Raw genomic sequence first — 26,620 nt, forward strand, 5'->3', positions numbered from 1 at the left:
GCCATAAGTGCATAAAGAGGGAATCAGAAAGGAAGTGGCATGTGGCCTGGGCGGCTCCATCCTGGGGAAGAAGCCTGGGAGGAACTGGGAATAAGATGGGAACAAAGGGGGAGATTCAGATTACACACCAAATGGTTATGTTGGCATGAGATTACACCTGCGGTCCACCAATAGGTGGCTATTGAGCATTTGATATGTGGCCAGTGCAAAGTGAGCAGCTGAATTCCTAATTGTATTTAATTTTAATTAACTTACATTTAAATAGCTCCATGAGGCGGGTGGCTACCACATTGGACAGCACCACTCCAGAGGATTCATATATGTTGTAGTGAGATAGAAAATAATCTAGGGGTGCCCGGCTGACTCTTGATCTCGGGGTCAGGAGTTCAAGCCCCACATTGGGCATAAAGATTACTTTTACAAAAATTTTAAAAAAAGAAGAAGAAAAGAAAAGAATCTGAACATCTGGGAAACCACCGTGCTTCACCTGTCCTGACTGCTGGAGAGAAAACAAGAGAAACTCCAAGTTTCTAAGAGCCCTTGGGTTCAAAGTTTCTATGATTCTAACCTTCCAAGAGGGTTATTATTCTATATTCTAAAGACTCAAAGTACTGAACGGCAGATGTGCCCAAGAAACCCTACTGATCACTACTGGCAGCCCCCACCCTCAGTTTTTAAAATAGCAGGCTCTCAGTTTTGCATATGCAAATGATTCATGGAGTCAACTCAACTGCGCAGAAGATATTTGAGCACCTACCGGATGTGTGGTTAACTTTTGGGCCCCACAATGGCAGAGTCAGGAAGAAAGTGATGCCTAACAGGAGGAAGTACATGGCGTAGCTGGGGAAAAAGGGTATAGAAGCAGAGTAACAACATCCCTAGTACAGAGGCAGGAACCATAAGCTAAATAGGGCAGCTGACTGTGTGGTTAGAGTGTGGCTGGGAAGAAACGCTGTCTCTCATCTCTCCTAGCCTCTATCTCCCCATCTGTAATATAGCCACGATGCAGTGTCTACATCAGGACTCCTGTGTCCACGTGCATCACCTGAGAGTCTTGCTAACGTGCAGGTCATGACTCAAAGGTGTGGAGTGGGGCCTGGGAGTCGGCATTTCTGCAGCCATGGCTGCTGGTCTGTGAATCACGCTTTGAAAAGCAGGTAGTAGGTCACAGGGAATTTGGGAGAATTAGCTAACATAAGGCATAAATGGTAGGCTGTTACATAAATAATAACCGTAAAAAAAAAAAAACAGTAAGTAAATATGAACTATATACAACCCAACTTAAAATCAACCTCCAGGGGCGCCTGGGTGGCTCAGTCGGTTAAGTGCCTGCCTTCGGCTCAGAGCATTATCCTGGGGTCCTGGGATCGAGCCCCGCATAGGGCTCCCTGGTCAGTGGGGAGCCTGTTTCTCCCTCTCCTTCCGCTTCTCCTCTCTGCTCCTGCTTGCTCTCTCTCTCAAATAAATAAATAAAATCTTAAAAGAAAATCAACCTCCACCTAAAATCCATAATGGAAAACAACAACAACAACCCATGGGATCACAAATCAACATTCTACTTATACTTTTTCTATGAAGAGCAATCTTTTTCCCCCTCTGGTTAAGTACGTCTTAACTATTAGCATCATCACAAAAATGTCGGAATTCTCCCGAAGATCCTGTCTGAAAATCATACCAGTTAAAATGCAAACATAATTATTAGACTCTAAATGCAGTATCCTTGACTTGCAGTCTTTCATGATGGCCCGACATTAAGCCACAATGTAAACTGCTCCCTCTAACAACGGAAGTGTGTACACAGACTGTAGATGTGTATACTTGGGGTTTTCCAGCCAAGGCAGTGCTTTATGATGAACGTGGGGTGGGCTGAGCCAGGGAAGGCATTTGGGGGTGGGAGGGCTCTGATAGAAACAGATGACAGCAGGACCATCCCTGGGAAACTGAGAGTGGATACACTCTCAAATGAGCTACAAAAAGATGTGTGTCACAGAACCCATCACCGTGGCTGGGGCCAAAGGAAAGCCTTCAGACAGCCTTCTTTACTCCCGCACGTTTTTTAGCAGGGGTGAGGAAGTGGATACTAGGGAGACCTATTATTTATTTCCCTTTAAAATGTGCAAGACACTCTTTAATCTCCTGACTACCTTATAACCCATTTTATAGATGAGGAAGCTAAGACTCAGAGAAGATAGGTGACATGCCCCATAGTCTGGAAAGGCTAGAGCCAGGATTTAAGTTTAGCTCTGCCATCTGTCTCCTATTCCACTTTTCCTACCAATAGAGCTTAGAACAGGAGTCAGCAAACCACAGCCTGTGGGCCAAATGTGGCCCACTGTTTGTTTTTTTTTAAATAAACTTTTATTGGAACACACATGCCCATTCATTCGTGTACTATTTTTGGCTGCTTTTGCATAACAATGTGCAGAGTTTTGTGACAAAGTGTATAGGCTGCAAAGTCTAAAATGTTTACTCCCTGGCCCTTTACAGAAAACATTTGCTGATCCCTGGCAAAGAGCATCCAATTGCTACCTGGGCACAACCTCGGGAGGTTTTGCCAGGCTCTCAGGGAGAGGTGAAAGCCATCTTATTTCCTGAATTCCTTTCTTTTGTTTGCTGAGAAGTGACATCAGTCTTCTTTTTTTCTCTCCACCCACCAGCCAAGGCTGGAGCCTAAAGGATTCCCCCCATGAGTATTTGTTTATAAGCCTCTCTCCAGCGGGACGCTTTGTCTCCAAATCACTGCCAAACTTAATAACAGCATCGACCACGTCATCTCCCACCAAAAACATACGGGAAACCTAGCTCTGCCGCCCAGCTGGGTGGATGTCAGCTGTGGAGAGCTGCAAATTGCCTAAACAAGAACAGATGTAGCTTGTTTTTGCCTTTCTTTTTCTATTTGAAAACTTTTCGGGGGGGGAAGATGAGAATGCCGTTAGGGAAATGGATGTGTTGATTCTAATTATCTGAGCGGGCGGCCGAGGTGACTAGCGGCAGTATGGGCTCTGCATCATTTACCTGGAATGCAGCCAAGGCAAGGCTGGGGAAAGGGCAGAATTTCAATGAAGCCAGTGCCCAGGACACTGAACACAAATAAGGAGGCATCCATGAACCCACGGTTACAAGGGAGGACGGCACATGGGGGACAAGTTTCTCAGAATTGTCAAACTGGAAATCATCCGACCACTGGCCTAGGCTTCTACCTCTGTTCTGAAACTCAGAGTTGGCCTGCTCTCAAAGGGTCTCTGAGGTGCTGTCTGCTCTGGGTCTCATTCTTGGGGTGATGATGATGATAGTGATGATGATGATGGTGATGGTGATGGTCATGATGATAATCATGGTAGTGATGATGGTGGTGGTCATGGTGGTCATGATGATGGCCATTATGATGTTGATTGTGCTGGTGGTGATGGTCATTATGGTGGTGATGATGATAATGGTGGTGGTCGTGGTGGTGGTAGCGGCAACGATAACTGGGAACATCATGATGACGGTGGTGGTAGGGGTGATGAGGATCATGATGGTAGTGGTAATGATGGGGCAGTGATGTTGACGATAATGGGGGGATAGCGGTGGTGGTAATGATGACGAGGTGATGGTGGTGGTTAGTGATAAAAATAGTGATGATGATGACGATGATAACAATGGTGATGGTGGTAGCAGTGATGATGATTGCTATGGTCTGAATGTTTGTGTCTCCCCCACCCCAAATTCTTATGATGAAATCCTAACCCCCAAGGTGAAGGTATTAGTAGCTTTAAGAGGTGATTAGGTCACGAGGGTGGAGCCCTCATGAATGGAATTACTGCTTTTATAAAAGAGGCTCCAGAGAGCTCCCTAACCTCTTCCACCATGTGAGGACACAACAAGAAGGTGCCAGCTACAAACTAGGAAGAGGGCCCTTACTAAAACACGACCATGACGATGCCTCGATCTTGAACTTCCCAGCCTCCAGTGCTGTCAACACTAAATTTCTTTTGGCTAAATGCCACCTCATCTGTAATATTTTGTTATAGTAGCCCAAATGGACTAAGAGAGTGTTCATGGTGATGACAGTTAAGTTTGCTTTGCACCAGCCACCATGACAAGCATTTAAACACATTGTCTCATTAAATCTTCCTCCCAATGTTCTGAAGGAGTTGCAGTGACTATCCCCATTTTATAAGAGAACAGAGACACAGAGAAGGTGAGTGTCTTGACCAAAGTCACACAGGAGGGAAATGATAGGACTAAGATTTGCGTCTAGATCTCCTTACTTCCTTATCTTGCCCTCTGGCAAGCTCTTTCTTCATTCAACATGCATTTTTTTTTCATGCCTTGTATGTGCCCAGCAATGTTCTAGGACAAAGGTGAGCACATTTTTTTTTTTTCTGTAGAGGGCCAGATAATAAATATTTGAGATTTTATGGGCTGAGTGATCTCTGTCTCAGTCACCTCTGCCACTGGAGTGTGAAAACAGCCATAGACAGTACATAAAAAGTGGTGACTATGTTCTAATAAAGCTTTATTTACAAAACAAAACAAAAACGGAAGACAGGCCAGATTTGGCCTGCAGATTACAGTTTGCTGACCTCTGGTCTGGATCATGGGATGGCAAGCGGAGTTTTGTGATGTGGCCTCAGGGGCCAGGGTAAGAATGGGGGAAGCCTGATGGGAGGGCTCTTCTTTGATTTACCACAAATCTGCTTTAGCTATGGTTTTAAAAGGGGGTGGGACATGGGCTATTAAAACAACAACAACAACAACAACGCGGTACCCTCCGGACACTCCTTGCTGTCTCCCAGCTGAGAGAAGCAAAAGGGTGCCTCTCTGCATCTCCCCAGAGATAAGGTGACACATCTGGAATCCACATCTGGAATCTGTGGTAGGTACAGAATCCACCTGGAGGGCACCAGAGAGAGGGAGGGTTCCACAGGGATTCTGTCGCCTGCGGAAGGAGTGATTTCTCAGCACTGCAGTTTGCTTAACCAGACATGGAATTTCTACTGGTCTGAGTCTGAGGCTGGAAAAGCCTCAGATGGGATAAAGGAGCCTAAATAGCTTCCGGTTTGAGATGCTGCGACCCTGTGCAGAGGTCATGGGGTGCAGGGGTGTGCTCCTTCCAGAGGAGGCTGCCACCATGACCCACCCAAACCTCACAGCTCCATGACCACCGAATTCTAGCCTTGCACACTGTCTCAGCAGCAAGGGCCTTAGAGATGAACCGATCCATTTTACAGAAAGAGAGAAAGGGAGGGCCTGCTCAGGGAGAGGCCTGACCCCAGGTCACACAGCCAGTAAAAGGCACAAGTGGGATTCCTGAATCCAGGCCCCCCGGCTTCCAGGCAAGCTCCTCCCATTAGAGGAGCTGTTCCCTTGGGGAGCAGGGAAAGGAAAATCAGGCTGCTCCCCTTCTGGATTCCTTTCCCCTTTCTTTGATCTGTCCTACTTATGGGACCTCCCAGCTGCAAGAGCCACAGAAAAGATGTAAGACAGAAAGGGGAGAAAAGTCGAGGGAGAGACAAGAGAATAAGTAGAGAAGAGAAAACATAAAGAGAACCTGGGGCAGAGCAGAGGAAAGCCTGTGAAGGTCAAGCAAGGCACACAGACAGGGCCTCGGCAGTGGGCCTCCAAGGGCTTCTCTCTGGAATCCATTCCTCGTCCTTCCAGTTTTCCTTGAGGGAACTCTTCTTCCCCTAATCTCCATCAGCATGGTTAGGATAGGGCTGACTCTACCCCCGGATGCAGGGCTGGGCACATCTTCCAGAACCATCCAACCAGAGACTACCCCCTTCCGGCCCTGGTGCTCGCTTTAGGGATGGTCAGGAACCCCAAGCCAGGCCCATCAGAATCAGTGAGATGCCATTTCTGGACTTCTGTCTGAGATGCTGGGTACAAGGAACCGTCTTATCACTGAGGTTAATTTGCTGATCATTTTTCAGCCTGACTGCTGCCCCTAGGAAAGAAAAGCCTTCCTGAGAATGTGGATGGAGAGGAGGGTTCAGCCAGTGGTGTTCCGGTGAATATTTAAAACTGGCTGGGTGGGAATGGAGGAAGCCCTGGTTTGGAGCATTTACCAATTTCCATGGTATAAATTCTCCTTCAATCGCTAATGTCAATCTTCCAACCTGACATCCTCAAGCACACAGTTAGGAAAAGATGTGCACAATTAGCTCTGGTGAGCTGGGGTGAATTGGCCCTAATACACTGCATTCAACCCGTCAACATCATCTGAGCCCCTGAATTCCACTGGACCTGAAATCAGAGGTCACTAGATTTTCCATTTGATGAACCAATACATTCCCTTTCGCTTAAGCCAATTGGAATTTTGTTTGCCACTTACAACCCAAAGCGCCATAATTTAGACCAGTTTGCTCATCCTTTCCTGCTACATTACACTTGCAATTCCAAACCAGCCATTTCTCCCAGTAAAAGCCATTTTCTTTCCCACTTCTTGTGCCTATCCTCAAGTTTTGAGGTCTCCTTCTGCGTTCTCATTGTTTAAGCTCAGCCAAAATAAAAAAGGGCATCCAAAAGAGATGAATCACCCTTCCAACCAAATCAGTGTGTGCAATCAGAACATCGAGTCTGATTTGGGACCCCCTCGATTTCCTTGGGACCACTATCTTCTGAAGATGTCTAACCGTGCCAGTGATCCTGCTTTCGATCATGAAGATTAACCTTCCCGAGCCTCTCTGACATGCAATTAAGTGAAGCATAATCTCATCTAAACAATTTGAATTGGATTTATTTGAATAATTTAATGTACACCTGCAACATTCAATCAATACCTGCCCCCCCTTCCTTCTTAAAATAATTAACTTTGCACAGTTAAGTTACTCTAATTTCCAGCAAGTCTGAAGTGACAAAAGTTCAATCGGTGAAGTCTCAGGGGACAAGATTAGTATCTACTCTTCGGTTTACCATCTCAACACTCCATGCATTATTTGTAATTGGTATTAGCAACTTTAAATTCTGATTAATTACAGGAGAGCCTGTTCTCAATGCAGAAACAAAGCCACAAGTTGGGGAGTAATAGACCCAATTATTCCTAGGTAGGCTTTCTGTAATAGATTTTATTATCAAGATATCTCATCTCGGAGGCAGACACAAAGGAACTCATTTCATTAGATGATACCACCTCTTGAATTGAGACAAGCACATTCATCATTTGGGATAAAGATAGCTTGGAAGAATTCCATCCCAGAAACGTGTCTGAGGCTAGTGGCATGGGGTCCCACATCCTTTTCAGGACCAAGTTTCTTTTGTAGAGAAACCTTTGTGGGGAGACAGACAGGAGCCCATGGTGCCCGGAAGGAGGCAATGATATAAATACCCACAATCTCTCCTTGCTAGCTCACTGAGAATGCAGGAGGCCATGATGGGTGGGAAGTGAAGCAGTCTGAACAGGGAGTTTATAAACGTGTTGGGCCATTTTGGATCACACTGAAATAACAGGGCAGTAATTAGGAGAGCTATCTCCCTATCAGGAGAGCCATAAGAGGTATTATTTACACCCTGCTCATGGCCCCAAATGCCCTCCATATGGAATGCCTTTTTAAATACTTCAGTTCCCAGCCAAAATAATTCATCTTTATGCTCTGAAGTTCCCGGTCATTTGCAGGAGGAAAACACAGAGAGGTTTTTTTGTTTTTGTTTTGTTTTGTTTTTGTTTTATTTTTTAAAGGAAACCCTTAAATCGGGCTTTGGTGAATGCCTCCCGGCAAAGCGGTGAGAGAGGGCTGTGTTTCCAAACTACAGTTTGGAAATATGGGTCTTTGGGTGGCCAAGAAAACCCAACGAGAGAAACCGAGAACGAACATGAAACTAAGGTCCTTACCAGATGTGGCCAGATTCTCAGAAGACAGGAGGAGGCGGACAAGAGGGAAAGATAAAGGAGCTCGTGTGATGGACAGAGTGAGAACATGGGGTGAACCACTCAGAAAAGAGTAGATGGGGTCATACCTGTTTGATACACTAAGGAAAAGACCTTCCGATGACAGAGTTCTGACAGTGAAGTCATTTCGCTTAAAAAAAGAGTCCGTGAATGATGAGGTTTGATTTAAGAGCCCTTGGACCCCAAAGCTACCCTCTTTCCACTCGACACCATAACCTAACTGGGGCATGGTGACCCCACCCCAGGGAGACTCCAAGCAACTGGTGTGCAGGAAGGGGCTCCTACCAGCATGCATGAGCCAACTGTTAAATTTTCCAGAACTCTGCAGGCCGGTTGTCCAACACAGCTACCATTAAGAATTAAACAGTACAAACTTATGTCAATAAATCATATTAAAAACAAAGGAAACCACACACTCAAAATGCATTGCTTCCTAATTATTTTAGCACCATTTTACTATCATCCGTGCTTTTAAAGTGTTTGGTCTCTATCCTACATGGAGGGTGGCCTCCCAATTCTGCGTTCAGTGACGTCATGTTGTTAGCTTGCAGTCAGCCCTGGTGGGGGATTTGAGAACACTACACACCAGGAGTCACCTGCTCTGGAGAGCTGATTGTTAAACTCTTGCTAGCACATGACTGGCCCAAGCTTTTCTCCTGGGAGCGCCTTCCCAGACCCAAATTCACTCCAACCTCTCGATCACATCAAGGGGAGGTCTCCTCCTTATGGGGAGTAGGGAAACCCCCCCACCCCAGTTCAGAAGAGAGCCAAGACCCTCATGGCTAGCCCATCGTCTGTTTCAGGCCTCACCTTCTTTCCACTTCTCCCCCACCCCAAAGGTGGAAAATACACCCCCAAGTAACACCCAATAAATAATTCATGGGCCATATATAATTGATGTTGGATTTAACAGAAGTAGAGCCGTAAGTGGTTGTCTATTAACTATTTATGATTTTGCCCGGGTGGCTGACAAGCCAGGCTCAGTGAGGAGATCACACCCATGCTCCCATGTTTTATTTAAACATTATTAAAAGTCCACAGTCTGCAAGGCCTTCCATTCTGCTCAGAATTAGGTTCTGCTGTGAAGTCACCTCGGGGGCAGGCCTAAATTTGGGACTGGGTTTTACAGGCATCACTCCTGTCCTTTCCCTCTGAGTGTAGGGTGTTAAGCTGCCCTCCTCCTCCTGTCCGTGAATTCCTCTCCTCCCGATGTGCATGCCCCTTCCGGTTTTTCTGTGACCTCGGGTACATCCCATCACCCCGCTAAGCCTATTGGGTCATCTGTAAAGCGGGGAGTATCATGAGTCTTGCCTTCAGAGTTACTGTGAGGGTCACGTAAGAGCAGTGATCTCAATGGGGATGCTTTTGCTTCCCAGGGCACATTGGCAATGTCTGGAGATATTTCTGATTGTGATGACTTAGAGTTGGGGGAGCGGTTGGCATCCAGTGGGTAGAAGTGGGGAGGTTGCGAAATATCCTACAAGGCACGGGCCAGCCCCCCCAACAGACAATTATCCAAACCCCAAAGTCAATAAAGTCTAGACTACAGAATCAGAACCAAATATTACTTTTTATGACTCAATTTAAAATATATATATACTCGAATGAGGAAATACTGTGTGTCTAAAACTTACTGAGTAGGAGAATGGGTTTGAGTTGGTCAGATTCTGACTCTGCCACTTGCTGGGAATGTGACTTTGGCGAAAGTGCTTAGGCTCTCTGGCTCTTAGTTCCTTTTTTGGTAAAATAGGGATAATTTGCTCAAAAGGAGAGGTTGGAATGAGAGAACCCATGTAAGTGCTTAGCCCAAGGCCCAGCATGCAGTAAGTAATAAACAAGCACTAGCTCCCCCCAACATCACTAACCATCCACCATCATGGGCATGGGATGGGATGGGGAAGTAGAGCCAGTAGATTTAGGATAAAGTTTAAGTAGAAGAAGAATCAGAGTTAGAGGAAGAGTGAGAGATGAAAGAAGAAAGAAAACTGTGATATCTATTAAGTCCCTACTGTGTGCTATCATTGGGCACCTTTAGATAAATCATCTCATTTGAGCCTCAATACCAACCAATGAGATCGGCTGCATTATATCCACCACCCCCCCGCATTGTATAGCTGGTGAAACTGAGGTCCTGCCATGTTAACTTAGCTGCCCAAGCTCTCTGACTCCAAGTCCAGTGCTCTTTCTAATGTCCTGTAAGTGAGCTGAAGAGTGTCTCCCCAAAATTCATGTCCACTGGGAACCTCAGAATGTGACTTTGTTATAAACAGGGTCTTTGCAGATGTAATTAGTCAAGATGAGGTCATATGGGATTGGGGGGGTCCTAAATCCAATGACTGGTGCCCTTATAAGAAGAGGAGAGGACACAGAGGCAGAGAAGGGAAAGAAGGCCACATGGACACAGAGGCCGAGGTTCAAGTTATATTGCCACAGCCAAAGAACACCCGGAGCCACCAGAAATTGTAGGAGGAAGAACGGATTCTCCCCTACGGCCTTCGGAAGGACTGTGGGTCCTGCCAACACCTTGATTTCAGACCCTGGCCTCCAGAACTGCGAAATAATAAATTTACGTTGTTTTAAGACAACCAGTTTTTGGTAATTCATTATGGTAGCCCCAAGGAGCTGTGCATCCTTGCTCCACCCACACACACAAGTCAAAGCAATTATTTGGGGGGATGAGAAAGAAAGAGAGACAGAGGTGACGTGTCTGCACCTACACACGTGGTGGACAGGTGAGAGCTGAAGAAGAGCAAGGGCAGCAGCAGAGGAGAGCAGGTGTAGGGGTGGGAGGAAGGGATTCTGTAGCTGGCATTCAACAGAGGAGCTGCAATGAGAAAGAAGGAAAAGAGAGAAAGGAAGAGGAGGTGAACAGAGTCGGGGTTTATGTCCCTGACTGTGGTGTGTCTCTGCCCTTCTGGAAACCCAGACATTGCCTAACACACAGCAGGCATTCAGTAGACACTTCCTGAATGCAGGTGTGAAGAGGCCACGATGAACAGCATCGGACAACTGTTCTTCCAAAGCCGACAACTAATAACACCTCATCGTTCGAGATACCCACGTGGTGTATCCTCCACGCACTCTTCTCTGCGTCTCCTGGTTATACCAACCCACTTCCTCCTCTGCCCACACGTCCTGTCTTGTATCAGAACAATTTAGGGGTGCCTGCATCTCCTCCTCTTGATCTTGAGATCTCCAAGGGCACAGTTCCTGGGCCATTCATGTCTGCATGATGGGGTGAACACAGGGAGAGGTGGGAAGAGAGAGGAGGTGCTCTCCCCCATCCCTAGTAAGGGGTGGGGATAACAGTAAGGACTTCCTGGAGGTGGGACCTGACTTGAGTTTGAAGGTTGAGTAGGCAGCAGAGGGATGCATGGGAACAAAGATGGTGAGTCAAGAAACAACATGGCGCTGGGGCCTTTCATGCTTGAGTAGAGCATGCAAGGTGATAAGAAGCAGGCAACCAAAGGCAGAAGGATCCACAGAGGCTAGATCTCAGAGGCTCTGGGAAGGAGCTGGGATGTGGTTCTGAAGGCAGTGGAGAGCCACGGAAGATTTCTTAGCTTGAAGAGCAACCCAGTAAGACGTGTCCCTTCTGGAAAGATCTTCTGCAGGGATGAGCCAGAGTGGAGGGAAAGTGGGGAAACAGGTTGGAAGGTAACTATAGAGCCCCAGACCAGAGGGGATGGGGCTTAATTAAACACAGTGGAAGCAAGGATGGGAGGAAGATGGGAGGGGATGGATTTTTAAAATACCCAAAGAGAGTAAAACAGCAGGCCTGGCCATTAATCTGTGTAAGCCAGAGAGGGACAGGCCACTGGAATTTCTGGTGTGGGTCACCGGGTGGTGCGCTAAGAGTAAGCAGAAGTCTAATCTATGTTTTCCAAGGCCTGGGAAGTTTTTGAAAAAGACACCTGGCTCAGAGGAAAGTTGAGGTTAGGGAGTGAGGCCAAGGTGCTGGAGGGTAAACCCAACAGGTGCGGCCTCCAGAACAGGTGCATCTGGCAGAAAGCAGGCAGAGGGTAGGCCTTCCTGTCACCATCAGCCCTTCCAGCTGCCCTTGACCTCCCTCGGTTACCCTGCCCCGGGATTGAGGTGGTTTCCCCTGGGCTCTGTAACTATTGAAAAACAACAGGACATAAATCCACAGATGAGCTGTCTCATCGCTCCCATGACAAAGGGACTTGAATGATTTAGAGCCAGAATATTCTTTTTCTCCATAATGGCTCCTGGAGTCACCAGGAATAGTACATTTACTAAAATTAATGGCAAAATCTCATTTTTCTTTTTTCCGGGAAGAGAAGTTCCATCGGCGGGGTAATTGATCCTGATCTGGACGTGCCGGTGAGCCAGCTAGGAGCGTAAATCATTCACACGAAACAACTCGCAGCCCTTTAAACCAACACCAACAGTGACAAATGGCGCAGTCTGGGACAGGCGGAGGGAACACAAAACGGAGATCCATCACCATCCTTCCCGCTTCTCACCGGGGCCCAGTGGGGGGGATCTTTTCGGGGGTCTCCCATGGCAGAGCCATTTCTCAGCAGGATTGGGCTGAAACGGCAGGGTGGGGTCACGGTGCCAGCTTTAGAGCTGGACACATGGGGACGCCCATTCCCACCTCCCCCACTCCCAACACTGCAGCCCTGGGCCAAGCGCCTCATGTGTCTGCCCCCCCCCCCACACACACATTCTCCACCTGCTGGGCTTGGTGGAAACGTGAAAGAAAACCACATCTGCAAAGGGCCTAAGCTTAGCATGAATGAATGAATGAACAAATGAATGAACGAATGCATGCATGCATGCATGCTTGGACTGGGGAGTTAGAAAATTCATTCTATCCCTCCCAGGGAGATTTGAACTTAAAGCATGGAAAGTGAATGTATAAAATACACGAATAATGGCCTTTGCGATATCTCTCCATTCAATGTGAGCTCCTTGAGGGCAAAGATGTGTCTTGTTCCCCGCTGGATCCCCAACACTGAGCACCGGGCATGGCCCGTGGGAAAAACTGAGGCTACCTAGCTCACGAAGGAAAGGACCAGAATGCTGACTGCCTTGCAGGCTTTTGATAAAATTTATTAGAGAATGCATGGCATGGGGCAGCTGTCCCTTTGTCTTACAGGGGACGGAAGAGAGCAGATTGGTGGCATGGACGTGAACCCGGAGAAGCCTGGGGAAGTACCAGGATGCCACACTGATGGGGGATGTGGGGGGGCTCAGCAACTGAGCTGCGTTTTATCCACACTGAGTTTCTACAAAGCAGGGGCTTTATGATTCCTTGCCACTCCCCACCAATGCCCACTGCTGCGCCATGCCCATAGTTGGTGCTGAATAGACAAATGTTGAATGAATTAGTGAATAAGTTATACAAGAAAAGAGGGTATCCTCTCTTCTCCCAGTGGAAATATCCCAGGCCCTTAGGCAAGGGGTATACTTGAGGGCAAATAGGTTGGTGAGTGTGGGATATCCACTATTAGGAAGGGTCGGCCAGCCTGACATCGTCCTTCTGAGCCTTGCTAATCCACAGAATCCCTGAAGAAACAAGAGGTGCATGATCACTGCAGAACACCAGCTAGGCAAGAACATGCTCTCCTTTCTTGTGGCGGGTTGAAGGGTGGCCCCTAAAACCAAAAATCCTCCTAGAACTTGCCGATGTGAACTTATTTGGGGAAAAAAAAAAAACATGTCTTTATGGATATAATTAAGGTAAGGATCTCAAGATAAAATCCACCTGGATTCAGGGTGAACCCTAAATTCAATTATAGGTGCCCTTATAAGAAAAAGCAGAGGAGTATTTGAGACACACAGACACAGAGACAACAACCATATGAAGACAATGGGAGATACTGGAGAGATAAGACCACAAACCAAGGAATACTGGAAGCTACCAGAATTGGAAGGACAGAGAAGGATTCTCCCCTGGAAACTTCCGTGGGAGTGTGTTGCTGCCCACACCTTGATTTCAGACTTTTGACCTTCAGTCAAATTTATTCTGTGAGAGAATAAATTTCTGTTGTTTTAAGCCATCCAGTTTTTGCTACTTTGTTAAGGCAGCCCTAGAAAATACACCACCCAACCACAGATATGCCAAAATAAGGGGAAGATTTCAGTCTTGGTAAACTTATGCAGCATCTTGCCATCAGAAAATAGAGAATGATGCAGGTCTTGTGTCAGCATACACACAAGCATCGTGCTTTACAGTTTTTTTTTTTATTCATATATGGGGGTTGCTCTATAATCTTTTCAGTATTCCAGGGCCTTTAAAGATCTTAACCTGTCCCTGAAAGTGGGGATAGGGAAAGGAAAGGGAGAAGGGGAGGAAGGCGCGGAGAGAGAGGGAGAAAAGAACAAAGAAAAGAGGAAGAAAGCCACTGTTTGATCTGGCCGGCACGCCTGGGTGTCTGGCCAGTTAAAGAAGACATCAGAGGAGACAGACAGGCTGGGATTTTCTCTCGCTACCAGCCAGAGTGGGCGGGAGGGGACCTCAGCTGCATGAGAAACAGGGCTGGTGAATGAGGAAGTCATCCTGTCAACTGGAGGAAAGAGCCTTTCTCTCTCCCTGGCCATGGGAGGTGAAGAACTGCCAGTCTTAGCCCTTGGACTTTGTCTGGGAAACTGGGTCTCTGTGCAGAGCCTCACCTCCCCCCACACGACAGCCACGCTGATGGCTTGTCAAGGGCAAAGCTGATGAGAGGGACCCCGGCGGTGGCAGGCAGTGGCCCGAGAAATATACTTGCTGTAGGCAGACAAGTTGGTGAGACCTGTCACAAAACCAGAGTGGACAGGGCGGGAAGGAGATAAAGACGGTGATTTAGGGACCTTCTGGCCAAGTCTTGGCAGGTGCTGGGTTGTCTCAGTGAAGGCTCTCTGATGCTGGGCAAAGGGGGTGCCAGATGTCTCCCAGGTCCCAGAAGCAGAAACCTGGAGTCTTAGGGATATCGGACCTCATGGGGAAAAGGAGGAGCCAGCTCTCTCAGAGGCCCTGTGATTCCTGCAGGAAACTCTGCTCAGAAAAATACAGTGCATGACGGGAGAGAACTTCCCGCTGGACAGGAAACACATTTTTATCTTTTCCCCCCTTTTTCTTCCCTATGAAATTTAGTAAAATGCCAAACTCTACATTTTACGGATTTTTATTTTTTTATTATTATACTTTCTTTCTTTTTTTTCCCCCATCCTGATGGGAAAGAGATTTTTAAGTGTTGCTTGGACCACAGTGGGAGCAAAGCATGGTTTAGTCAATAAAAGCACAGACTACAGTGTTGGATGGGCCTGGGTTTAAATTCTTACTAGTGTGTAGCCTTGGGCAAGTGAATGTACCACTCCGAGCCTTGATTTGGCATGTTGATGGCCCCTTGCCTCAGTTTCCCCATCTGAAAAACGGGGATAATATTCTGACTTTACAGGGTCCTTAGGAGGATTTTATGATATGGATGGTAAGCCTCCATGCAAGGTGGACATTTAATCAACGTTGGTTCCTTCCTCTTCCCACGAGGCTGACCTGCCCTTGGAGTGGAATGTGCGAGGCAGGAGAAGAAATTCTGGAATCTGAAATGCACACGTGCTGGGTGGACATCCAGCAGCAGTGAATGCCATTGGTCCACTTTGGGCCCGCCCCCAGAGTCCGCAGCCAATGGCAGCGTCGTTTCTCTGCCCATCCCCTTCTGGTTTCTCCCTGCTTCCCAAAGGCCCCCGAGAGCAGCCCTGGAGGGGGCTCCCATTCAGAAAGCAGGAGGGCACTCCTGCACCCGAAATCCTCCATCAGATGAGAGCCAGCGTTGGGGACAGCACTCACCAGCTCCATGCACCTGCGGCTGGCCTCCGCCTCGCGTTGCACCAGCTCTTCCATGTCCGCCTTCAGCTCCTCCAGGCGCCGCTGGTAATACTCACTGCTCTCCCGTTGCTGGGACTCGGACTTGGCCGCCTGAGTGAGCTCCTCGCCCATCTTGATCAGGCTATCCCGAAGCCGGATCACCAGGACCTGGAGTCGGAGCGGGGAGCACACATCCATCTTGTTAATAGAGGCCAGGGGCAGGAGACAGGGGGCTCTGGGGAGGGAAATCCTGTGCTGAGTCTCTGTGCATTTGTATAAGGTCATCAGGATGATAATCCTGATTTCTGATACAGAAATGAACTTACTTTAAAAACCTAGCCAATGATAACTGCTATACCGAGAGACAGCCTAGCATCTGCATGAGCACCCTGGCTTTTGAATACGCTCTAGGTTCAGTCCTCACCACTACCTCTTTCTGGCTGTGTGCCCTTGGGCAGGTTATTTAACCTCTCTGAGAGACAGGGATGATGACAGTATTTATGTCCCAGGGATGCTGTCAGAATTGGAAACGTTAAGTTCCGCAGAAGGCTTAGCTCAGTGCCTGGCACATCGAACATTCTAGACAACGGTTGGGAATTATTAATATTTATAGCAGCCCTCATCGTTCTATGAAGCTGTGCAGTGGGGAGCACACCACGTTGGGAAATCAAAACCCCTTCCCCAGTATGGGTTTTGGGTTCCTGATTTGTAAAACAAGGAGGTTTGATCAGAAAATCTTCCATGAATGAGCCTCAGCTCTAAAGCTTTATGGCATTTTCCCTTTTCTGGGGGGGAGAAGCCAAGAGGACACAATGAAACAGTAGAGAGGAAGAAGCTGTGGGCATCACCATTGCTACAGAAAACAAACCCAAATGCTGTTCTGCAGAATTCATTAGTTGGCCAACAAGCCCGGAGCCAATCGATTCTGATGGGCAAATACTTGAGTGTTGACCTAAACCCGAGCCTGCATGAATATTTTAGGGCCTTGCTCATGACGGATGCGGAGCCCCTCTCCAGATCACAGGCTGAATAATGGTCTAAAAGAAAAGCTTTACTCTTCAATTGCCCTTCGCCTTTCAAACGGAGTTTAGCAACAATTTCAAAGGGCAGCAGGGGGGTTAAAAGGAAGAAAAGCAGTTCTCAAACGGTGTCCCCAAGGCACCTCATCTCAAGGACCTGGGAGTCTATGAAATTCAAATCATGATGGCAGAGGGGGGAAGTGAATTTGGACATAGAATCTGCCACTGAAAGTTTTTTTTTAATCATAATTTTATTTTCTTCTCTGCTATCACTTGACTATGCTAGAATCAAGTTAAAAAATAAAAAAACAAATGAAAAATCTGATAGAGCCCGCCATTATGTACACGAACTTCCAGGGGAGTGGCTAATGAGAAACAGCTTTGACAGTGGTGACGTCCACTGGGCGGTGGCTCGTGTCACTGGCCCGCAGAGCTAAAGGTCAATGTAATCATTGAACCCTGCCCCAGCCCATCTATGTCTTACCTGCCCTTCTCAAGGTCCAGCAGTAATGCCACCTTCTCCTGGAAGCCTCCCTGATTCCCCAGCTTGAAAAGAACACCATCTCCCAAACCTCCCAGCCCTCTCTCCGTATTATGGGTCTTCATGTACATATTTCACCCACATCTCCTACAAAACTCTATGTTTCTGGAAAGCAGAATCTGCTTTTTTGTACATCTGTCTCCCATGTGCCTAAACCAGAGCCTGGTACACACTTAGTGCAAAATGGATTTCTGCTCAAAGCGAGTGTCATGTGCGTAAGTGCATGAGTGGGTGGATGGAGATGGGCAGAACAGGATCAGTGGATAAAAAGGTGGACAGACAGAGGGGTCAAGGTCTGAAGAAAGGGAAAGATCAGAGGAAGAGAAGAAACTGGAGAAAGGAAGGAAGAAGAGAGAGAAGGGGGATGATGGATGGAGGGGGACGGAGGTGGACGGAGGTGGGTAGGCTGGACGGATAGGTACCTATGAGACCTTGCGGTTGAAGGCAGGCAGAAAGTAGGGAGCAGAGAGGAGGAACACGGATGGGAGATGGAGGAGGAATACGGATCCAGAGAAAGGCATGAGCGGATGGAGGGATGGTCGGAGGACGGACAGGGCTTACACAAAAGCCCCACTGCTCTCGGCCTGAATAATATTTACACATCCACAAATACCTCGAATCTCTTAATCTGCACTTTCTGGAACTCCGTCTTGTTCTCCAGGTCACAGATGACTGCCTCCTGCCTGCTGACAATGGCTCGGTCCACGGTGGACTGCTCCAGGTACTCGATGCGCATCTGAGCCACCTGCAGCTGCGGGCCAACCCGAGACGTCCATTGGCCACCTGCTGGCCCCGAGTCCCAGCATTGAGACACATGCAGGACTCAGCCCCAGGCGCATCCACACCGCCTCCTTCTGGCTCTGGTAGTACACGTTCAAGGGACAAGCACAGACTGCCGGTACCCTCCCACCAGCCCCTGCCCCTGGGCCGCAGAAGCTGGAGGTCATGTTTCCTGTGTGTCTTCAGCATCCAACACAAGACTTTCAATCAGCAAGCTTCGGCATCCCAGGATGCAACCAAGAGTGGGCTTGGGAGCCAAGCACATGCATCAGAGTTCAAAGCCAGGCTCTGCCACTTTCCAGCAGGAGGCACCTGGGCAGGCCAGTTCCCCTCCTTGAGCTCATTCTTTCACTTTTGTGTGTGTGAGGATTGACGGCAATTAGTCCCTGGTATATAATAAGTACCCAGCAGAGGCCCCATGCTACTATTATTTTTGTGTTGTTGGTGTTATGCCTATGGACATTTGCTCGAGGCACCATCATGTAGGCAGAAACCCTAAGCAGGCACATGCAACAATTCTAGAAGGGCTTTGAGAATTGCATGGATAAGAGCAACCCTCTAGCTGATGAGTGAAATCCAGGGGTGTTTGGAAGAACCATGGCTTCAAAGGAAGATTTCACAAAAGACGAGGATCCTGTCTCGCCCCGACCATCCCTTTCTCCTTGGAAAGATTTCTCAGAGGAGGAAAATCTTGCACAGAATGGCTGATGAGTTTTGCTGCACAGGGCATGTGTGGAGGCTGAACTAGCAAGAGCAAAAGTCTGTGTGTGTGTGTGTGTGTGTGTGTGTGTGTGTGTGTGTGTGTGTGTCTGCTGGGATTGTTCTCAATTCATTTGGTGCACAAGTGAAGTTGAGTGAGTGGGGATGGATGGATGGATGGATGGATGAGGGACAGTTTTCCAGGATCCAAACGGGGAGGTCCCAGAGAGACCCCTTCCCTTCCTCCCTGCCACGAGAGCAGCTCTGAGCACGTACTTGTTCTTGAAGTTTGTGCTTCTCCTTCTTGGCTTCCTCCAGCTGTAGCTGCAGTTCTTGGATCTGCCCAATGTCAGTAGCAGACTAGTGAGACCAAAAAAAAAAAATGTCACCTTGAGACTTTGCTGGGAAACTACCGATGGCAAGCCCTTCTCCCCACCCCCACTCCCAGATGTCTAAGACTCTCAGAGCTTCCGTGACAAGAGCTCGTTCCAAACAGTTACTGCTCACATCCTCCCCACATCGTCCATCTCCGTGTCTGCTGAGTCACTCCCGTTATATAAGCCCATGGCTTTGGTCAACCGCCCAGCACACTATCAGACACTCTTGAGAGCCCAGACAGAAATGGGCTGGCCACAGCACCAGGGTCAGATTCGGAGGGAAGAGAATTCCCGAGTGTCAGGTGACTGGGATTCTAGACTTGGATACTGGCCTTGGCCTCTCTGTCCCTCAGTATCCCCATCTGTAAAATGAGCTGAGAGTCTCTGCTTAGCTCCTCTACACAGAGTTTGTTCAGAGATGAAATGAGGCAGTGGAGACTATAAATGTCCTTAAAAAAAGTAGAACCAAACTGTTAAGTGTGATTATCTTGGAAGAGAGGAATTTCAGGGGGCGGGAGGGTCCTTCACTTTCTATTTTCCACATGTCTTTATTATTTGAATTATTTATTTATTTATTTATTTATTTATTTATTTATTTATTTTTAAAGATTTTATTTATTTATTTGACAAACAGAGAGAGACAGCGAGAGCAGAGAGCCCGACTTGGGGCTCGATCCCAGGACCCTGGGATCATGACCTGAGCCAAAGGCAGCTGATTAATGCCTGAGCCACCCAGGCGCCCCATTTATTTAAATTATTTATAACACATATATGAATATACTGTTTTTATAATTGATCAAATGCAGAAATTTCCCTTTGACCCAAAATAAGTGTGAGTCACAAAGGCAGAAGATGGCATAGGCTATTTCTGTGGTGGCTGTTCTAGAGTCGAGGACATAGTTGGTTATTTTTTTTTAAGATTTTATTTATTTATTTGATGGAGAGAGACACAGCGAGAGAAGGAACACAAGCAGGGGGAGTGGGAGAGAGAGAAGCAGGCCTTCTGCCAAGCAGGGAGCCCGACGTGGGGCTCGATCCCCGGACCCTGGGACCATGACCTGAGCCAAAGGCAGACGCTTAACGACTGAGCCACCCAGGCGCCCCAATAGTTGGTTATTTTTGTTATCATTATTCCTTGTTTGGCAGAAATTACGTCAGATCTTATCTCGGTAGAATGCATCTGAAGTCTGGCAGGCAATGTACCATGGATCCCGTCTGGGGTATAACGTGGGGAAGATGCTCCTTACTCCTGGAGGGAGCTGCTCTCCCCCGTTATCAGAAACCTGCCAGGGATCCCCATCACTCATCTGCCTGTTCTACCCCAAAGCCTCTGCTGCACCCCATCTTACCACTGTGCCTCCTGACTGTATCCTGGGTCCGTCCACCCACCCATGTCCACTCTACCTCCCCGGTACAAGCCGGCTGACCCTTCTCCCTCCTGCTCTGACCCCTAAGAAACTTGCCAGTAATTCCCATCACACATAAAATAAAATCCAAACTCCTCTCAGCCTATGAGCCCCTGATCTGGCCCTGCTCTGCTGGCCTCGCTGAGTTCATCTTGGGCCCACACTCCTCACTGGCCTCCTTCCAGCTTCTCAAATGTGCCACCTTAGGCCCTTTACACATGCTGTTCCATCTGCCTGGAACATTTCCTGCAACCTTCACTATTCCACCCAACCTAATTAACTCCTGTTCCTCATTCAGATCTCCTTCTGAGAGCCACCTTCCCAAGGAAGCCCTCCCTGACCTCCAACCTAGGTCAAGATTCGCAGAACCGTGTTCATTTCCTCTCTGGACTCTAAGCTCATTCTGCAAGTGCCCCCTCTGTTCTGGGTGATTATGTGAGAAGGTCTGCTCAGCCCATGAAACCGCACGTGAACGCAGGGATGGGACGTGCTTTTCTTAACCCAGTATCCTTGGCATTTCACACAGTACCTAACACATGGTGGAGGCACAGTAAATATTAAATAAATGAATGGATATAGACATAGATGTATGGAGAGGTGGATAGATAGATGGAAGGACAGATGGATGAATGGATAAGTGGGTGGAAGGATGGATGGATAGATGGATGGATAGGTGAGTGGCTAGGTAGGTGGGTGGATGGGTGGGAGGACAGGTGGAATAATGGGTAGATGGGTGGATAAAAAATGAGGATAAGTGAATGGGTGGACAGATGAGCAAATGAATGGTGGATGGATGAATATTTTGATGGGTAGTTAGAAGGGTATATGGGAGGATGGACGTGTAGATATATGCATACATAAATCAAAATTTTTCCTAGTGGAGATGTCTTCCAGGAATGCACACCCATCTGAAGGTGACACCCTCCTCCATTAGGACATGAAATTTCACCATTCCTATCTATCACTGTGGCATTTATCCCTCCCAGGTCCTAAGACCAGAGAGCGGCCCAACACCTTCTCAACATCCCCCACTTGCCGGGCCCAAGGCCGCCACGCCTTCTTCCACTCTCCATCAATACCTGAGCAATGAGGTCCTTGTGCTTCTGCATGAGGTCGTTCAGGTCATCCTGGTCCTCGTCGATGCGCTTCAGCAGATCTGCTCTCTCAAACTGTAGCCGGTACAGCTGCTCGTCCACCTGGCAGGAGGCAGGACAAGGGTGGGGGGGGGGGCAGAAGGGTGGGTGGGAGGGGACAGCAGGGGCCTGATGAAGAGCAAAGTGGGGGGAGGGGCTCACCTGTGAGTGTGTCAGATGAGTGACCACGTACCTGAAAGGAGGTCATGGGTGTATCAGTGCATGGGGTGTGTGTGTGTGTGTGTTTCAGAGCACACATGTGGCTGTGTGAATGCAGCATGTGTGCATGTGAATGGATAGATGTTTGTGTAAGCCCACATGGGCTCACATTTCATGTTCATTTGAAATGTGCCTGGGACACGCGCGTGAGTACAAACCCCCGGAATCTCCCTGAGAAGCGGGACTCTGTTCTGTTCACGGATATAACCCCAGTACGAAGCCTGCAGACAGCAGGTGCTCAGTAAATATGTCTTGGGTGGATGGACAAAATTAGATGCATATTTTACCTAGGAGGGCATTTATTTGTGTGTCTGGTGATTTTGTAGGTGAGTGTGTGCATTCTTTTGTGTGTGTGTGTGTGTGCGTGCGCGCGCGTGTGAATGTTTGTCGGCAAGTTCCTCTTAATCTGGTGCCAACAAAATCTGGAACAAAAGGTCCAGTAGGGATCTAGAGACAAGCGTTTCCCTGTAAGTCCATGCCTATACCTAAACTTTAGGATTTCACATGTGGGGTAAAAATTTAAGCCCACCCTGTATGCTCAGACAGGTGACTTAGAAACACACACCCAATTTTCACCAGTATATAAGATTCATGATATATGTTCATTTCCCCCCCTTCAGTGGCGAGCACATAGTAGGTTCATAATAGATGGCTGGGTCCCTTATAGGAGTGAGTCTAAGTGGGCCCATGAGGGACACCCTTGTCTCCACTTGTAAGAACAAACATACACTAGCCCAATTATAACGACCAAGTCCCCTGTTATGGGGGTGAGCACACAGTAGGACTACAACAGGTGCCTGGGGACCACTTACAGCAGTGAGCACACTGTGGGCAGACTATAGACATTTTTGTTCCCAGGTAGGGTGCTGAGCAAACAATAGGCCCCTACTGAATGCATCCCCACAGTGCTGAGCACACGTTAGGTCTACCTTTGCAGAGGTGAACACATAGTTGGCCCTCACGTATGCCCTTATACCTTTATAATGCTCAGCTCATAGGAGGATGTCTGTGCTCTCAGAGTATTGACCCAGGAAGTCCCCAATAAGTGCCCTTTTTCCCTCTTACAGCGCTGAGCACAGAGTGGGCCTACGCAAGTCCCCAGAGCCCTGCGCTGGCCCGGGGCCCCCCAGCTCCAGGAAGGGACAGGTACCAGGCTCTTGCTCCGGGTCATGTTCTCCAGCTCGCTGTGCATGTTCTCCAGGTCCGCGGTCAGTGCCTTCTGTGTCTTCAAAGCATCCTCACACTGGGCTTCACTCTGCTCCAGCTGCACCAGGCAGGAGGATGAGAAGAGAAGAGCCTCGTGAGGCCGCCTCCTTGAATGCCCTTCCCCTCCGGCTCGGCCCCTCTCGGGTGGCAGAATAATTTACAGACGATTCCCATGTCTTCGCAACTATTCATCAAGCCACAACGAGGGGAAGCGGCTGTGTTTGCATCTGAGGCGGCCAGGTTGTGAGCTAACTCAAAATTGAACAGGCACTGTCCCATGAAATAAGGCTAGTCTGCTTTGGTGCCAGGAGCTAGGCCCCAGCTCCGCTCAGCAAATATTTGCTGACACCCACTTAATGCATGCAGGGAACAGTCAGCCTGGAGAGGGGGAGACAGGCAGGGACAGCCTCCTTGAGCAGCACAGGAAGGAAGGCATGGAGCCACTGGGAACACAGGATGAAGTCAGGGAAGGCTTCCTGGAGGAGGTGCTTGAAAGTCAGTGGGAACTCGCCAAGTAGCCGTTTCTTTTATTTATTTATTTATTTTTTAAAAAGATTTTATTTATTTGAGAGAGAGAGAGAGAGCACAAGCTGGGGGAGAAAGAGAGGGAGAGAAAGAGGGACAAACAGACTCCCATCTGAGCGGGGAGCGGGTAGCCCGAAGCTGGGCTCGATCCCAGGACCCTGAGATCATGATGTGAGCCAAAATCAGACTGAGCCACCCAAATGCCCTCATATAGACATTTCTTAACCAGGTTTCAGGGTTGTACACCCCCTTTAAATGGTATGTAAACTATTTGCCATGTGAGCATTTTCTGGAAGATTAAGAGCCACTGACCTAAATAAAGTTTCTCTTTCTCACTCTTTTCTTTCTCATCCATTCACCCGCCTGCACACAGCAGGCCTTCTAGCTTAGCAAAGTGGGGCCATCTAATAGGTCCAAGTACCTCCATGGCCCCAGAAGACAGACATTCCCTGCTGGAGAAAACCACATCCGGGCACAATCCCTAAGTCCATTCTGCAATTGGCAGTTTCCCCTTGATTTCCAAACCCTAGAATCTCTGAGCAGAAAACAGCCTCAGAAATCGCCTAAGGAAAATGCTCAGGGCTCAGAGAGGGACAGTGCCTTGCCTGAAGTCACACAGCTGCAAGGAGTGAAGACAGCCCCTTGTATTGTCCAGACTAGCAGACCTTCTCACTGTCAGGCCACTGCCCCTCCAAAACAGTTAATAATAGTAATGTTGGTGCTTCCAGACAAGAAAAAAAAAAAGCAAGCTAGTGTCCCTGTGAAATGACACGCATACAATCTCTGGTGCCTGAGGCCACCGAGCAAGTGAGGGGCCCCATTGATCTATAAAAGGAAAATAATTGAGCCAAGGTGGAGGCCACCCCAGGACAACTGGCCAAGGTGGGGGGGATGCTCTGTGGGTAGAGCCCACCTTGGGATCATTTTCATCTCCTTCCAAACTGGGCAGAGAATGTCTTCCCCAGAATATCAGGAGCTCAGCCCAGATGTTAGAGTAATAATAATGACAATGGAAGGTGGGGAGAATGGGGGTCACCACCAATTCGAATATCTCCTGTAAAGTGCGGAGGGAAAGGTTCTGCTTTCATTTTGACCTGTAATCCTCATCTTTGAGAGCTGCTAATATCCCCATTTTACACATGGGGAAATCGAGCCCCTAACCTTCTCCCACAGCTTTCTCACACTAACCTCTCGTTCCAGCCCCACTTCACTGCCGCAGCCATGATCCACAAACCCCTCCCCCCACCCCATTTTCCAAGCCCCCGAGAACAATGTATTCCTGCAGCGAACTCAGCCCATTCCCTCAGTGTGGGGGCTGAGACACACGGAGAGTGCTGCGGAGCTGGGGGAGCATCATGGACAGGGCGAATGAGAAGTCAGGCACAGTCTTATCTTCCCGCTGGTGACCCCAGGGCCTCTGGCAAGGCAGGGGGGTGGCAAGGAGGACTCCCTGCAGGCAGAGGCCTGACTAAGGAGAGGCATTTAAGCTAAGATGCAAGGAAAGATGCAAGGAGACAGCCATGTACAATTTGAGGAGGAAGAAACAGTGCCCTGAGTGGAGGCAGCAGCTGGTGCAAAGGTCCTGAGGCAGGAACAAGAACAAAAGTGAAAGTGGCGCTGAGGGACAGAAAGGTAGCCAGTGTGGCTGGACTGCTGGACAGGGAGGGGAAGGTGGGGAGGATGCTGAAGGAGTGGATGGGGTGGGGGAGCACATTACTGAGGCTAGTGAGCAAAGTGCAACTTCATTTTTCAGTCTGTAGGGAAACCGTTGATGGAGGAGGAGGAGGAGGAGTAGAATGACCTACCCCTGGCTGCTGTGGGGAGGATGGGCTTTAGGGAACAACCCTGGAAATGGGGCAGCCAGTGAGGACACACTGTAGGGTGTGCCAAGAAGAAAACGTTTGGCGGGCAGGAGCAGGTGGGCCATCGTGGGAGGTGAGGTCAGGTAACTAACAGTGGAAAGGAGGCATCTTACAGGCCCCCACTGCCAGGCCAAGCTGCCGGGCCCATGGCCAAGAGGCAAGCGAGAACCCCTGTCAGGAACTGAACAGTGCAGCCCCAAATACGAGGACAGCACTTCCCATCTGCCGAGCTCCTCTGTGGGCTGAGGGTTTTGGCAACATGATGCCCTGGTCCCCAGAGCCTCCCTGGAGCGAGAAGATTCTGTTTGTATCTCCATTTTCCAGGTGGTATAAGATGCATGATTAAGAAATGCTCCTTCCTTTCCCCAATCTCCCTGGAGCAAGCTGAGAGCGGGATGATTCATCTCCGGGCAGAGATGGACATGGCTGTTGGTGTTATTCTTAGCTCCTTCTGGGGTAGGGATAGGATTATCTTGGCCCTGATGGGTCTTGGCATTAACAGTTGCACCCGCTACTGTCATTTGGGGACCATTTCCAGGACACTGTGCTCTCTCCATCTTGCTTCATAAAAGCCCCACAAGACCTCTTGGGAGCAGGGCACCACCTTTAGGACCACCTGATATAGGAGGACACCGGGGCTCACAGAGGGGAAAGGACTTGCCCACGGTCATGCAGCTGGTCCGCGGAGAAGCCTGGCTGGTCCAACTCCAGAGTCCAGGCTCTTTCCTGCTGGGCTCCACTGCCCCTCCTGGAAAGCCACTCTCTGGCAAGTCTGGACCACATGGGGAGGACAGATTATGATAAAGAGAAAGCTCAGTTGCAGAGCGAATGGTTAGCTCAGTGGCTTGGTGCTATCTCGGGAGCCCCCCGGGGAAGTGTCCTGAGGTCCGGGACCAGGATGGGGGCTGCAGAATGTGAGGTGGAGCAATCGGAGACAATGGACAGAACTCAGAGGTTGAATCAATGAATCAATGTGGTGGTGCCAAGGACACGCGCATCATCCCCAATAAACAAGTTTATCCCCAAGGGACGAGGATGATGCGGAAACCAACACTCACTGACACTTGCTGAGTGCCAAATCCCACCACGTGTAGGGGTTGGAGCCTGGGCATGGAGCCAGACCTGGAGGATCGGCCTCTCTCAGCAGGTCTCTTAACCTCACGC

General features: G+C 48.7%; 1 protein-coding gene across 1 annotated transcript in view; it reads right to left on the bottom strand.

Moving 5' to 3' along the window:
• The window catches only part of MYO18B (myosin XVIIIB), a 227,310-nt gene that overhangs the window by 49,015 nt on the left and 151,675 nt on the right, over positions 1-26,620 (bottom strand). Inside the window, exons 34-38 of the mRNA XM_078060114.1 lie at positions 23,014-23,127; positions 21,591-21,707; positions 19,005-19,088; positions 17,863-18,000; positions 15,672-15,857 (exon numbers count right to left, since the gene is read on the bottom strand). Coding sequence (XP_077916240.1) covers positions 15,672-15,857; positions 17,863-18,000; positions 19,005-19,088; positions 21,591-21,707; positions 23,014-23,127 — 639 coding nt within the window. The remainder of the gene's footprint in view (positions 1-15,671; positions 15,858-17,862; positions 18,001-19,004; positions 19,089-21,590; positions 21,708-23,013; positions 23,128-26,620) is intronic.

The sequence above is a fragment of the Halichoerus grypus genome, chromosome 13 (genome assembly GCF_964656455.1).
Source record: "Halichoerus grypus chromosome 13, mHalGry1.hap1.1, whole genome shotgun sequence".
NCBI lineage: Eukaryota > Metazoa > Chordata > Mammalia > Carnivora > Phocidae > Halichoerus > Halichoerus grypus.